Genomic DNA, 14,720 nt, shown 5'->3' with positions numbered 1-14,720 from the left:
CACATCCACTGTATTCAGCCCAACAGTAACACTGCATCCCCCGATGCAGCTGTTGTGGGGCGGTGTCCTTTGTGGCCCTGCCCACATCTTTGAGGCCGTCCTCCCCAGTCCTCCCCCTTCCTCTCCATCCTCCCTGTCCTCGCCCCGTGGCTGGTCAGGCATCCAGGGCAGCTGACTTGTCTTCCTTTCAGATGCACATCTAGCTGTCCTTTGCCCATCTGTCACTTGAGTGATTCAGTTTTAATTCCAGCAGGTGAGGGACCAGGATTCCTTTTTTTTTTTAAATTATTTTATTTATTTTTTTAAAGATTTCATTTATGTATTTGAGAGAGAGAGAGAAAGCACAAGCAGTGGGGAGAGGTGGCAGCAGAAGCGGGCTCCCCACTGATCAGGGAGCCCGATGTGGGGCTCGATCCCGGGACCTTGGGATCATGACCTGAGCCAAAGGCAGTTGCTTAACCAACTGAGCCACCTAGGGACCCCTGTTTTATTTTAAAGTAATCTCTACACCCCACGTGGGTCTTGAGCTCATGCCCCTGAGATCAAGAGTGGCGTGCTCCTCCGACTGAGCCCGCTGGGTGCCCCAGGACCGGGGTTCCTGAGTTTTTGTTTTGCTTCAACCCTGTTAGCCCCAGAGAGATGCTGTCAGCTCCCCGAGAGAGGGTTCTTCTCTGCTTCCCCAGGGTCTTCCCCTTCTACTTAAATAAGAGAAAATGACGTCTTTCAGGGGATTTGCTGTTTCCCCATCACTGTTCCAGGGGAGAAAGATGTTAGATTGGGAAGCTCACGGAGGCAGAGAGAGGGGCCCCTGAGCACCCCCGTTGGCTCACCGCACGTGTCTTGCTTGCCACAGGCTAAGGAGCGGGAGCTGGAACTAAAGAACACCTGGTCGGAGAACAAGCTCAGCCGCCGGCAGACCCAAGCCAAGTACGGCTTCTAGGGCCCCAGACCTGACTGCTCCCGGGGCTCCTGCAGCCTGGCGCCTGGCCTCACCTCGGGGACCCCGCTGCTCCAAGCCCAGGGCCTCTGTCCCTGAGGACCCAGCCCTCGCCTCTGCGAGAATGGACACATTTGATAGAGTTTTCTTAACAAAAGTTAGAAAATTCAGCTCCTGTCTTGGAGCTAGCACAGACTCGAGCGATGCTTCATGTGGGGCTCTGAGTTCTGGACGGGAGTGGGGCTCCCTGGTGGGTGTGATGAAATGGGGAGCCCGTCCCTCCATTCTTTTTTTTTTTTTTTTTTTTTTAAAACCAGGGATGTCTGTTGAAATAAAACATTCAGTCTGACAGACATTGCCAGCCCTAACCCTTTCCTACTTTTTAGTGTGGTCTCGTTTTTCCATCTGGATCTTTCTCACTTGTTCTCCCGTTCCTGGATCTGACGTTACCCTTGTGTAAAGCTCCCTCAACTGTCATGAGCTGCCTCAGTGATGGCTTTGCCTTTCCCTCGGTGCCCACCTTCTAAGCTGGGTTCACGGCCATTGAAGACCCTAGGAATTAATGTACAACTTTGGGGCAGAGGCCTGTGGTCCCAAATCTGGAAAGTATTGCTGGTCTCAGACATCTTTGAAGATGAGAGGAAGTCAAGGACGTTCTTTCTGTGACACGAAAGAGTTGTTAGCAAATCCAGTCCAGCAGGAGAAATGGCAAGTGTCTGTCCCTGAAGAGGATGCACGGTCACACTGATTGCCATTGGCCTCAACTGGTTTGGAAGCTTTGCAGAGGGCTTGGGGGCTAGACACATCTTGGAGACTTCTGCGCCCCGACCTTTATGCTAGAGAGGGAGGGGGGCGGCGGGGTCACGGGCCTCAGTTCGTGCTTTTGCACTGGGATGCCCACCAGCAGCACGACAGCCGGCATGACCCCTCCCTCTCAGTGCGGGGTTCCCGTAGGGGCAGGAGATCCACACCCTGGGCCCAGAACCACACCAGTCCTCGTGCACACCGCCACGGAAGCATGTCGCCGAGGGCACCGGAGCTCCAGGACGGCTGTGCCGCAGCGGCTTCCTGCTCCTGCAACGCGGGTGTTGGCGGAGTCCTGCGGAGAAAAGCCTGGTGCCCAACCCGAGGGAGCTGCCCTGGGAGAGCTGACCGGGGGCCCCGAGAGCTGATGGGACGCAGCAGCTCGCCTGCAGCTGCTGCAGGCTTCTCAACGGGGAAGCGCCGGGAGGAGGGACTGACAGCCCTGCTGACGGACAGAAGGTTCTGGCCACGGGGACACAGTTGGAAGCGTGTGGTGTGGGGACCTGGGGGTGAGGGGAGGCGGCAGGAGGGAGGGTCTCGCCGTGCCCCCAGTCGTGTGTGCTGGGTAAGTCGAGGAGTCTGTTTCTCATTAAGTACATGGGAGGCTTTTGTCACTTACAGGAAAACCACCCACTTATCTGAAATCTGACCTACTTGGGGTTGGAGCCAGACAGGGCTCCTGCATCCCGCGGGGACGCAGGGCTGTAGTTGTCCAAATCTGTGCATCCGGCCAGTCTTCAGGGAAGAGCGGCAACCCACCGCCACTTCCACGGTCCTCAGAGGCACCGGGGGCGGAGGCCGAGGTCACCCTCCTGGGGTGTCGTAGGTGGTGAGGTAGGCTGCACAGGGGCCAAAGTCCGAGGTCCCCAGGAGCCAGAGGCGTGCGCCACACCCAGGATGCTGCGGGAGCAGCCCTGCCACCCTGGCGTGCCACGCCCGGGGGACTTGTCCCACATGCTCACTCAAGCGGCTGCATCACGGAGCTCGAGGGGCTCTGGGCTGGGAGCCAGGACATGCCGGGCACGGAGGGTCCCAGCATCTTCTGGAAGTGGATGGACTGAGGCCAGTCGTCTGTAGGCCTCTGGCCTCCCGCCTCTGCGATAGCCTTACACCACTTTTTTTCAAGGCACTTTTTAGTCTTTCCAAAGGTGACATTTTATTTGGTGGTTGGAATTTCCTGGCCACCAAGAGAAATGCAGATTAGAAATGGACAGTCCTCATTTGGGAAGGCTTCCTGGAGGTGGTAGCCTTAAGTTCCGGTAAATAAACATCAAAGGGAAAACACCAGGATGGCGAAGAGAAGGAGGAGGAGGAATGATACTTGGCTAAAGCTGGTACAGCAGCACCAGCTGAGGGGCACAGGGAGGCAGGGCAAAGGCTTTGGTCAGAATGGGTCCAGGCCTCCCCGGGGGGGGGGGGAAGGGGCTGACCTGTGCCCGAGGGTGCGGTGTGGCATTGACTAGGAGAGCAGAGCCCGGAAGCTGATGTCCCTAAAAATCAGACTTAGAAACTGCACAACAATGGCAAGGCTGTCACAGTCTCCTTCCCTCAAGGCTCTGGCCCCGGGAGAGGGGCCTGCTCAGGTCCTCACCCCGCTAGAGTGGACAGTGCAGCCTGCTCCTACCCTTGTTGGCTTCCTCTTCCTCCACCGAGCTTTGTTGCAGGTGGGGACAGATGTCCTAGGTAGAGGTGGCTGAGGGTGGGGCCTCAGTGGCACTTGGCCCCTGGTCCTCCACTGTGCACCAGGACAGACGGGGTCATGGTGTTAACTGCCACTTGCCCCTGTCCTGGAGCCAGCCTCCCTGAGCGTGTCCTGCGTTAGCTGGGGGAGCACACAGGATGAAGGGCACCGGCTCAGGGGGACAGTGCAGAGAGCTCGGCCACGGTGCTGGAGGGAAGAGCTGTGCCCCCGCACGCAGCGAGCCTTCTGTAGGCTCAGGCTGGGCTGAGACACTGCCCTCTCTCAGTCTGAGTGTGCCGAGTTCCAGAAAGCCCTGTATGGAGGGCAGGGAGAGGGATGGAAGGACCACGGGAGATGGAGCCGGCTGGGAAATGCCCTTCGCTTGTGCCACCACGGTCCCTGGCTGGGGAGGAGCCCCCTCCGCACAGACTGCCCGGTTCCTTCTCCTGTACCTTCACCCGGCCTGGCCGGCCACACCGCAGCAGCCCACCTCAGCGAGGGAGTGGAGTGGGCGGGATGGTGCAGGGGTGCCAGTGGGTGTGGCGAGCAGGGTCACTTCCCCCGCCCGGGTTTTCAGGGCTGGGCCTGCAGCTGGAGCCTTATCCTCTGGCCTGGGAGGGCCCCCTGGCACCTGGGGAACACGGGATGGGGCTGACCGGATGTGGCCTGACTGCCTCCAGCTCCCTGTCACCTCCCCTCTCCAGACCTCAGTTTCCTATTTGGTGGAACCCAAAAGAAAGAAAAGCAGCCACAAAGGGTCTGCTGTCCCCTGGAGCACCAGCAGTCCTGCTTCCCTGACCCCTCCCGTGCCCAGCCTCTGACCTGTACAACAGCTCCCTGTGCGGACAAGGAGGCATTCTGTGGGGAGGTGGTGGAGAAGAAGGGCTGTGGTGCAGAGGAAGGGCTGCCATGCCACTAGCTGGCACGACACCACCACAGCAGCCAGGCTCGTCGCTGATGCCACCATCCAGATTCTCCACTTCGGCGAGCCTGCCCCTGGCCGCGTGGAGCAGCCAAGGAGGGGCAGCTTTGGCCCCGCCCCCCACCCCCCCTCTCGCAGGCTTTGCTCCTTCAGAAACACCAACAGGGTCACGAGGCATTTCTGCCCCCTCCCTGCACCGGCCTGGCCCGTTATATCCCCAAGTGTAAGGAAATGCCATTTTCAGACCCTGACTTGCAGCTCTTGCTGACAGCAAGCCTCTCCTTGTCCCACGGCCGCTCCGCGCAGGACTCAGCCAGGAGTGGCCCCGCAGTCTGCCCTGAGACAGCCTCCCCATCTCTGCAAAGCCACCTGCTCCCCTCCCCTCCGCCTCCCTCCCCATTTCTCTTCTTGCTCAGGAGACCTGCAGACGGAAGGGAGTGGAACCCCGACTCTGTTGACTCAGCAACCGACGCTCTCCCTGAGCTGCTGAGCACTGGCTGCCGAAGAGGGCAGTGCACTGGTCGCTGGGGCCGGTCCCTGTGCCAGGCTGGGGGTGGCGTGGCCGTGGCCCGCGGCACCTCGGCCAAGGGAGAGCCGCTTCAGGGAACGGTCTGCGGGATTTCTGGGCCCCCTTGGCAGGAGGAGGGACCGTGGCGGGCATGGACTGTCCTGACTAAGCTCTCGTGGGAACGAGTGTAAGGACCAGCTGCCCCGATGGGACCACAGGAGCACCCAGAGCCTCGAGCAGCTTGTGGGCAGACGCAGCCTGGCTGAGAGAGTCCCCAGTGCCACCGCAGGGGCCCCCCAGTCCTCTACTGGTAGGGGTTTGGGGAAGGAGGTGCAGGGCCTTCCCCTCTCCTTCCTGCCCCTCTTTCTTTCCTGGCGCCCCCAGGTGATGCAACCGCCCCTCTGCCCGTGGGTACCTGCCAGCCCAGCCAAGAAAGACTTCGCGGCTCCCTACCTTGCAGTCCCCCAGCCCCCAGATTTGTGACCCTTGCCCAGGTATCCTGGAACCCGCAGACCCGCTGCCCCCACTGCGCTGGCAGTTCAACCCCTTGCCTTCCACGATAGGAGAGAGAGTGAGACAGAAGGAGACTGGAGCACTTGATCCCTGTGGGGGGAGGTGGTTGGCGATGATTTATTAGCCAGACGAGAATCAACAAACAAGTTCTAACATCTGTTCTCGCCAAACCATTCCTCAGACAACAGCAGCATTGGACCAGGGCCCAGACCCAAAGGCTCAGAGGGCCAAGGAAATCGGACTCCGGGAGGAGAAGCCAGGGCAGTGGGGGGCAGCAGGGCCGCCCTAGCACACTTCCTCAGAGGCCTGCCAGATTCTCGGGGACTCAGGACGGAACCAGTGCGTGTGTCCCTACTAGGGAGCCGGGTCCACCTTTGCTCCTCGAACTCCAGGCTTCCCTGGGGGGCCCAGACCTGTCCAGAGAACAGGGCCGAGGTGGGATCTGGAGGAGGGAACCGGCACCCAGACCTCCGTGCCGTGGAACTCTGGAAAGTAGCCAGATTTCCTATCTGAGGAAATCTCAGACATTTCCTGCGGAGAGGAGGATGCGGGGTAAGAGACAGGGTGCCAGACAGGGGAAGAAGCAGCCTGGGTTCTAGTCCTCGGCTTGGGCCGAGTCGCTATCCCCCTCAGGCTTTGTCTCCTTATCTGCACCGCCAGGGACTTGGCCTGGCTCAGTAAGGGCAAAGGAGACACTGCTCCTCTTGCCTCCCTGCCTGCGGCAGACATCACTAATCAATCATGATGTTCTTTTCTGCTGAGTGCAGAGATGACCAGAACATCCTTCCCAGTGCAGGGCTCCAGGCAGCCACGACCAATGGGTGGCAATTGGCATGCAAGATGACACCTTTGCGCCATCTTTGCAGTAGATGACGGCTGAGGTCCTTGCTAGCTCTGGTGGACTATGGTTTGTTCCACACACATTTCCTGAGAAGGGCATCTGGTGTGCAAAGGTCTGTGGACCTGGTGTTATCCTTCTAGGTTATCCTCCCCCAGCTCAGACTCACCGGCTACTGAGGAGGCCCCAGGGAAAGCCACGTCTGTCCTTTGTCCTCTGTCCTCTGTCTAGAAAGCTTGTGGGGGAGGGTGTGCCCCCAGCAGGGCAGGGGCTGGTGGGGCACGGGAGGGCCTTGTCCGGTCACAGAGTTCTCAGCGTGCGGTTGCCGGGCGCCTGGGTTCTGCGGAGAGAAGGATGATCTGAGGTCACATCTTCAGGCCCATCTGCCTCTCAGGCCCACCTGTCCCCTCAAGGGCTGTTCTCTGGTCCTAACGGGTGTGGGCCTGCGCAGGGAAGATCTAAATCCCTCGCATTCACTAAGCAACCATTTCCTGAGCACCTGCTCTGTGCCAGGCACGGTACTCTGGGTGTTCTGGGAACAGATGAGTAAGTCTCAGCCCCTGCTCTCAGGCGGCCTGCACTCTGCTGCGGAAGAGGGGAGACAGATGTCCCAGGGGACCAGTGGCGTGGCGAGTGCGTCAAAAGCACAGTGGATGGCCGCTGCGGTAGTGTCTGGGAAGTCTGCGGGGGAGGGAGGGTGTGCTCAGAGAGACATGAACAGCTCCGGGAGGGTGGAGCAGCGAGGAGGTGGTCCCCCGCCTCCACCAGTATGGAGGGCTGCGTGGGCCAGGTGGCTGTTGGAGAAAGATCGTTTTGGCTTCCTTGGGGCAGAGTGGATCAGAAATGTCAAGATTGGTGGTTAGACCAGTTAAGAATCTCTGGGAAAATCCCGATGAGCAATAATGAGGCTGAAACTGGGGAAAGGGACCCACCAGGAATTGGGGCCTATGAGGAGTCGGGGTGGGGAGGGTTCTGGCTTGGATAGTCAGGTGGCTGGGAGATAGAGGAGGGTCCGGGGAGAAGGATGAGATCAGGTTGCTGTGTTGCGTTCAGGAGGCTGTGGGGTGCTGGGGGCTGAGCGGGAGCCTGGAGGGCAGTGGACACGGACCAGTGGGCTGCTGGCTTGTCTCTAGTGCCACAGCAGGGGAGGGGGTGGGGGTACAGGCTCAGGGGCTGAGGCAGGCCTGCGGCATCGCAGGGAGGGTGCGGATGGGCCTGTGGAGGGGGCAGAAGCCCAGGGAGAGGCTGGGAGTGGCCAGGAAGTCAAAGGCAGCCCTGGACTGGGACACTGACTTGCACTGATCCGAGGGAGGTGGGAGAGGTGGAAGTGGGAGGGGGGAGTGTGTGGAGGAGAGGCGTGCAGGTGCCTCCTCCCCTGAGCTCATCTGAGATGACACCAGGGACTCCAAGTGCTCTTCCTCTTCGGGGATGGTGGGGCTGTGAAGGGGAGGGGAGGGAGCCAGAGCGGGACAGGCCCATGTTCCAACCAGGGAGACAGGATGACGGCTGGAGCCAAGATTCATGGCGCAGAATGGGGTATAGGTGGCCCGGACTGGGTGAGAGGGACAGAGACCAAAATGCAGCCTCCGCTGGGGGAGGGCTGAGGTGAAGGCCTCATTGCCTCTGAGAAGTGGAGGGGGTTGACGCAGAGGAGGCCGGGCCCAGTGACTGCAGGGAGAGGGCAGGGAGCCACTTCTGGGCCCGGAAAAGGGTCCCTGGCCGGCGGAGCCTTTGTCTCCCCCATGTGAACTCAGACCTCGGACCCTCACCCTGAGACCGGCAACCACTCTGAACACCTTCGCTGCCCTCCCCAGTCCGGCTTTCAGGACGTCCTCCCAGCGGCCCGCCCCCTCCTGCACCCCGTTACCTGGCCCCCCGGGACCGGCCTGGACCTGCACTTGCGCAGCGCGGGGTGCCCGAGGACGCAGGGCGGGCCCGCAGCGCCCGGCGGCACCTGCGCCTCGACCTCCGCGTACACGTTACTGGGGGCTTCCCCGGGGCTGCCCCGCCCCATGGCGTAGAAGGCGATGGGTTCGTCGGGCTCCTGGTAGATGGGGTTGGAGGGCTTGGGGGGCGGGGCCGGGCGGGGCCTCGGGGCCGGGCTCGTGTAGACTTCGGGGGGCAGCTGAGGCTTGGCGGGCACGGGAGGCTTGGGCCTGGGCAGCTGGGAGACCGGGAGAGAAGGCCGGGCCGGGGAGGAGGGGGCGTCAGAGCCACGCAGGCGGGGCGGAAGCTGCAGCCCCGGGGCCCCGCCCACATACAGAGGCCCCACCCCTCCGGAAGGCCCCGCCCCGCGCTGGACCCGCCCTTTGCCGCACACCCTTCCCCTCCCTCAGTCCCTCTAGCCCAATACCTCCTTGGGCTCCCCGGCCCCCTCCTTCTGCGTGGGGGTCATGTTCTGCAACTTTTTGACGATCGGGCTATACTGAGGGTGTGTATCCTTGTTTCCAGAATCTGGCATTTCAGAGCTCAGGGAAAGTCCTGCAGGCTCAGGTGTCTGCTGGGAAAGAGTGAGATTTGGAACAGGAGGGATGGTGGGGAGGGGGGTGGCCAGTGGGTGGAGGAGGACAGAACAAGCCGGTGCTGGTGGAGGATGTGTGGGGGAGGGGCACAGAAATGTGGGCTGGTGGGGTTTCCTGGGTGAGGAACCGGGAATGGAGATGGCAAGGGGACCAATGGGGGTGGGGGGGAAAGTAGCTCTGGTCACATGCTGTGTCTAGCCTTGACCTTCATTCCACCTGGAACACTGGCCAGGCCAGGCTCTATTTGTGCCTGTGGTTGTAAAAATGCAACAAGGCTTTAGCGTAAAAATGTTCAGCATGGGGACAGATCCCCCAGATGGCCATGCCCATGGTTAGTTCTGCAGGAGCCAGAGGAGTACTTTATGGAGGTTTAAGCTGTATATTTTAGGGGTGGAGAGACCGCCTCCAGGAGGATGAACCTTACAGTGGGAGGGTCCCTTCCCAGGGCAGCTGGGCTGTAGCTGAGAGTTTAGCTTTCCACAGGCCCCCGGCTTCTGGTCAGCCCCCAGTTCCGCTGTCCACAGGCCACAGTGCTTTCCTCATGCTCCTCGGGACTCAGCAAGTGCATGTCCACGCCTAGAGGTGCGTGAGCACTGCGGGCTTCATGGGTCCACGTCAGAATTCTCTTTCCCTGCCCCTCCTCCCTCCCCTCTTTGCAGTCCCTTTATGCCTTTATGACCCCCACCCTGCTGCCAAGACAGCCCCTTAGGAGCCAGCCCCACCCTCCCCCGTCTCATGGTGCACAGGCTCTGCTCCCTCCACTGCCTCGACAGCTTGACAGCCACACACTTCCCTGAGTGCCACTGCCACAACCCCAGCTCAGGCCTCCGAAGTCCTCCCCTGCCTCATCTCGCCCTGCAAGGCAGTCTTCACTCCGAGGCCAGAGTGAGAGGAAGAATTTCCCCTGGCAGTCCTTCGGTGGCTGCCTGTCCTCCAGGGGGATGTCCAGACTCCAGAGGAGTGTGGTGACAAGACCCTTCAAGACCTGGTCGGACAGCCGGCACATGACAGCTCTGCCTCCAGCTCTCCAGGGCAGCGGCTGCCCTCACCTCCAGACTTCCCTCCCCCTGTTCCCACTGCTGGGGAATCTTTGTGTCCTCCATTCCTCACGAAGGTCCACGCAACACTTGCCCACAGCACAGTCCCACAGACACACTTCCTTGAGCTGACTCGGGTCCCCAGGGAGCTCCTCCTGGCCAAGGCTGGTGGTCAGTGCAAGACACTCCCTTCTGTGGGGCATTTTCTTTGCTTGGCTTCCGGAGCACCGCAAGCTCCTGGCTTCTCTCCTCTCCCGCTGGCTGATCCTTCTTAATTTTCTTTGTAGGTTTGTCCTCATTTCTGCAAACTCTAAATGCTGGAGACTTGGTATTCCTTTCTTTTCCACCAACACTCCCTCCTGAGTGAGATTTCATCCCTCCTGCTCTACAATCAATCCTTCTATATGTTGATGATCTCCAGCCCAGACCTCTGTCCCAGACTCCAGACCCACATACTTCAACTGCCTGCTGGACATCCCCATTTGAAACAAAGATTTGGGGAGAGGGGAGGGCAGAGGGAGAGGGAGAATCTCAGGCAGACTCCCCGCTGAGCATGGAGGCCAACACAGGGCTCGAATTCATGACCCTGAGATCATGAGCTAAGATGAAATCAAGAGTCAGACAATTCACTGACTGAGCCACCCAGACACCCCGACATGCCCATTTTTTAGAGTAAACTCTATGCCCAATGGGAGGCTTCTACTCATGACCCCAAGCTGAGTCACATGACCTACTGACTGAGCAGCCAGCTGACCCTTGACATCCCCATTTGAATATTGACCCGGTATCTCCAACTGTGCATGTGGCACTGAGCCCCTGATCTGCAGCCCCCCACCCGGGTTTGCCCCTCCCCCAGCTTCCCTCCCCTCAGTCAATGGCAGCACCATTGCTCCTCACCCAATCCTGCAAAAACCCTGCCAACTCCTCCTTTTAGAAGACACCCTGCAAGGCGCCTGGATGGCTCCTTAAGGTGAGCGTCTGACTCTTGGTTTGGGCTCAGGTCCTGATCTCGGGGTCGTGGGATGGAGCCCCACGTCGGGCTCCACCCACTCAGGGAGGAGTCCTCTTGTCCCTCTCCCCCACCCCGCCTCCCCGCTTTTGTGCTTGAGCTGTCTCTCTCTCTCTCAAATAAATAAACAAAATCTTAACAAAAGACCCCACACTCTGCACTCCGCCCCCTGGCCCAGGCTGCTATCGGCTCACCCAAAGTACTGTAGTCACCTCTGTCTGTCCCCCGTGTGCCTCCCAAACTTGCCAGGTCATGTCCCTCCTCAGCGTGACGGTCCGGTGCCATCCCACCTCACTCAGAATAAAGTCCAAAAGCCATATGAGAGTCTCCAGGGCCCCCTTCCTTCACCTCTGGTCTCACTTCCTACCTGTCCACCCAGGCTACTTCCTGGCTGCTCTCACTCGTCCTCAGACACGTCAGGCAGCCTCCTACCGCAGGGCCTTTGTACCTGCTGTTCCTTTTGCCTAGAATGTTTTTCCTCTAGTTGTCTGCACGGTTCCTTCCCTTCCTTCATCCAGACCGCATTCAAATATCCCCTTACTGGAGTAGCCTTCCCTGATGTCCCTACATAAAATAGCCCCAACCCTGGCACTCCCTGTCTTCTTAGCACGTGTTTGTCATTACTGGGCACATTATGGATTATCTGTTTATCTGTCTCACAGGATTGCTGTCTCCGCACTAGAATGTAGGCTCCAGAAGGCAGGGCTGTTTTGGTCAGTTGTTTCGGCTGGATTCCCAGTGCCCAGACCACCGCCTGGTGCATGGTGGTCCTCGGAACCGACTGGCCACCGTCGGGGAGGCACTCCCTGACATGCTGCCCACCACGTGAGCCCAGTGCCACTCACTCCACATTTCCTTTCTCATCACACTTGACTGCTCGTACTTATCTGTCTTTGCTGCTGGTAAGTGAGCTCTGTGGGTTTGAGGCCCGTCTGTCTTGTCCATTGTTCTATTTCCAGGGCCTGCTGGGTACTTAGTGAATAGTCTTGAACCCGTGTGCCTGCTATCTTTGTGTGGGTGGGCTGCTCCCTGGAGGACCCATCCCCTGGCACTCATCCCTCTCGAAGGGATTCCTGGGGGCACAGGATGGACAAGGGACCTATGGCTGGGTTGCAGGCTGGGATGAGAAAGGGGGCTTCTGCAGCCAGGGTCCCTGGGGCTGGGGGCTGGGCGTACCTGGCGGACGAGGGGCTCTGTGAGCGTCTCCCCGTAGGGGCTGAGCGGGCACGCCGTGTAGTGTCGCAGCAGGTCCTGCAGCCTCTCGTGGGCGCTGTCCTCGCCCAGCACCACGTGGCGCCCATCCCGGAGCTGGGCCAGCAGGAAGTGGCGGCAGCAAGTCCGGCTCCTGGAGGGCGCCCGTCGGATCAGAGCTGCTTACCGCTCACCGTGCCAGGCCCTCCCTCCCAGCCGGTCCTGCCCCTCCTGCGTCAGGAGCACCCAGCCCACCCGGCCGCTGGGCGCTGGGCGGAAGCTGTCCCTGCTCCCATCGCTCACCTGTAGGTCAGCACGAAGGTCACAGCGCTCTCACTGAACCGGACCAAGTAGCACCCCTCAGGCTTGGGCTCCAGCAGCCTCTCGGCCTCCCTGTGGGCCATGGAGAAGGCTCTTCCAGCCTGGGGCATGTCCCCTCTCTCAGGCAGACCCCAAGCCCCAGCCTGTGGGCTCAAGTGGAGAGGAGGGAGGGAATGGCAGACAGGACGTGGGTCTGCTGTATCAAGCAGGGCCTGGAGAGCACAGGGGCGAGGGTCCCACCCAGGAGATCTCCCAGCCCTGCATCTTCCTGCAGCCTCATCCTGGAGGGCTGCCTGGTGGGGGTGCCCTGGAGTGGTAATAGACTTGTAGATTTCCTGAGTCACAGGCTGAACTGGAAGAAGAGAAGCAAAGCTGAAAAATGCAGGAGGGACAGCCTACCAGGGAGACAAGGAAGAGCAGAGGCTGGAGAGGCAGGGAGGCTGGGAGACCAGGGGAAACATGAAACTGGAAGCCTAGAGACGGGAGTGAAGTGGAGGCCCCAGAGCGAGCAGGCTGCAGCCTCTGCAGGGACGTGCCTCAGGACAGATGCCTCAGACACGGGCCCGGGAGCCTGCAGGACTCGGGGCTGGGCTTGCAGCCTCCATGCACTGCTGCTGGGCCCGGGGCCCAGGACTTGCCCTGCGCTTCTCTGGGCCCCTTTCCGCCACTGTGACTCACCTCCGGGTGATGAAGCCGTGGAACCAGGCGGGGGCTGCCCCGTGCTGCAGGAGCCAGTGGGCCTGGGTCTTCTGGAACCAAGCCCGTGTCTCAGCCTGCAGGGACTGGACTCCTTCCTCAAGCACCTCCTCAGCTTTCCCAGCATCCTCTGGGCTGGAGGCAGCCCCTGGAGGTTGAGGTGATGCCTGCAACGGGGGAAAGTTCAAGAAGGGGGAAATAGCCCTGATTCGTGGGCTTCCTCCTGATGCCAGCCAGCCTCCAGCCCAGGTGCCCATTTTAGGCTATAGCTGCCCAGAATGTGCCTCTCGGAGTCCAGCTTAAAACCCCTCCTTCAGTTCCACCTGCTTTGGTTTCTAGGGAATTTCTGTGCACTTCGTTCTGGGCCTGAAGGCCTTTAACCCGGTCACAGTGAGCTCTTAACCTGAGCTTACACAAGGGTGAAGCCTTCAGAAGGACAGGAAATCATTCCCTGGCCTGCAGGATGAGGCCCATGATGGTGCCTGTCAGCCCAGAGGACAGAATGAGGGAGGGCTCACCCTCTCCTGGGAGGGGCTGGGCTGGATCATGGGGAGGACTTCCTAATGGCCCGCTGGGTGAGAGGGGCTGAGGCCCGGATGCGCTGGGCAGGTGAAGGCCACGGACAGAGGTGCAGATGCCTGCTTCTGGGACTCGGTACCCTGTACCCTGGTCACCTGCAGACTCGGCCCCAGCGTCCAAGGGACCGTGAGGGGACACTATAGCATGAGGGAGATGCTCCCCCTCTCCTCTCCCTCCCTCCCCCCCATGCCCTAGCCCTGTTGGCAGCCCCAGATCAATCCTGCTTCCTCCCTGTTAGTCTTTGTCCATCTGCAAATCCTCACCGGTGGGGGGATGGGAGCCAAGGCAGATGCTGTGCCAGATGGGGTCCCACTCACAGCAGCGTGGGCGGCTGGGACCCTGGGGCCGAGCGGGGCCTCCACAGCCTTCAGGGCCTGGAGTCTGGGCCCCTGAAGCAAACCCACGTCCTGGCAGCTCCTGTGGGACAGTTCCACGGGCTGGAAGGTGCTGAAGGTAGGCACAGGGGCTTTGCAGCTTCCTGTTAGCACAAAGAGGACAGCTGGGATTCTCAGGACGGACTGCTTCTCCCCCAGCCTCCCAGGGGCCCCTCGTGCTTCTGACCAGGGACCTAGAGGACAGGGACAGTCACCAGAGGAGAAATGCAGGGGGGGCACAGGGAGTCTCTCAAGGGGGAGGAGTAAGGAGCCCAGGAGGCCCTGGCTGGCCAGGGAGACGGGTGTGGAGGAGCAGAGATGCCCACGGTGAGGGGTGCGGGGTGCGGGGTGCGGGAGGTGGCGTGACTTCTCTTTGTGGCCAAGATCCTCTGCCCCCCGGGCCTCGTCGTCCTGCTCCCTCCTCTCTCAGAAGCACTCAGCAGACCCAGCCACCTATGTCCCCAGGGTGGAGTGGACTGGCGCCCGGAGAAGGAGAAGGAGCCGCGGGCACCCTGCCAGTTGGCCGTGCCAGCTCTGGCTCAGGGCGGGGCCCTTCACCCCTGAAGTGGGAGCTCAGTCCTGGAGATGGCAGGGGTCCCTCCACCCACAGTCTCCGACCTCACACTTACCTTGGAGGCATATCTGGGCCAGGGGGAACTCCATGGGGCCCAGCCTGGGAACGGAACCCCCACAGCAGGGTGTGTGTCTGTGCTCTGAAAAGATGTGCACACTCAGCAACTCATCTCTCTCACCCCGGGCCCCGAGGGCAGGAAATGTCGCCTTACCCA

The 14,720-nt window shown here is 60.6% G+C and overlaps 2 protein-coding genes across 6 annotated transcripts in view; one reads left to right on the top strand and one right to left on the bottom strand.

Moving 5' to 3' along the window:
• The window catches only part of PRCC (proline rich mitotic checkpoint control factor), a 21,936-nt gene extending 20,648 nt beyond the window's left edge, over positions 1 to 1,288 (top strand). Inside the window, exon 7 of the mRNA XM_019807679.2 lies at positions 854 to 1,288. Within this exon, the coding sequence (XP_019663238.2) occupies positions 854 to 940 (87 nt within the window). The 3' untranslated portion in view covers positions 941 to 1,288. The remainder of the gene's footprint in view (positions 1 to 853) is intronic.
• Positions 1 to 14,720, bottom strand: part of SH2D2A (SH2 domain containing 2A) — a 15,630-nt gene extending 910 nt beyond the window's left edge. Inside the window, exons 1-9 of one of the 5 annotated variants that reach the window (XM_034667415.1) lie at positions 14,562 to 14,720; positions 13,822 to 14,036; positions 12,962 to 13,146; positions 12,266 to 12,355; positions 11,948 to 12,116; positions 8,557 to 8,703; positions 8,071 to 8,367; positions 6,373 to 6,543; positions 1,225 to 2,918 (exon numbers count right to left, since the gene is read on the bottom strand). In XM_034667415.1, the coding sequence (XP_034523306.1) occupies positions 6,376 to 6,543; positions 8,071 to 8,367; positions 8,557 to 8,703; positions 11,948 to 12,116; positions 12,266 to 12,355; positions 12,962 to 13,146; positions 13,822 to 14,036; positions 14,562 to 14,595 (1,305 nt within the window). In that variant the 5' untranslated portion in view covers positions 14,596 to 14,720 and the 3' untranslated portion in view covers positions 1,225 to 2,918; positions 6,373 to 6,375. Of the gene's footprint in view, positions 1 to 1,224; positions 6,544 to 8,070; positions 8,368 to 8,556; positions 8,704 to 11,947; positions 12,117 to 12,265; positions 12,356 to 12,961; positions 13,147 to 13,821; positions 14,037 to 14,561 lie in introns of those variants that run through there. The other 4 variants (XM_034667413.1, XM_034667417.1, XM_034667416.1 and 1 more) reach the window with 4 other exon arrangements.

The sequence above is a fragment of the Ailuropoda melanoleuca genome, chromosome 8 (assembly GCF_002007445.2).
Source record: "Ailuropoda melanoleuca isolate Jingjing chromosome 8, ASM200744v2, whole genome shotgun sequence".
Taxonomy (NCBI): domain Eukaryota; kingdom Metazoa; phylum Chordata; class Mammalia; order Carnivora; family Ursidae; genus Ailuropoda; species Ailuropoda melanoleuca.
The sequence above is the reverse complement of the archived record's forward strand: the minus strand, read 5'-3'. Positions and strand labels throughout refer to the sequence as shown.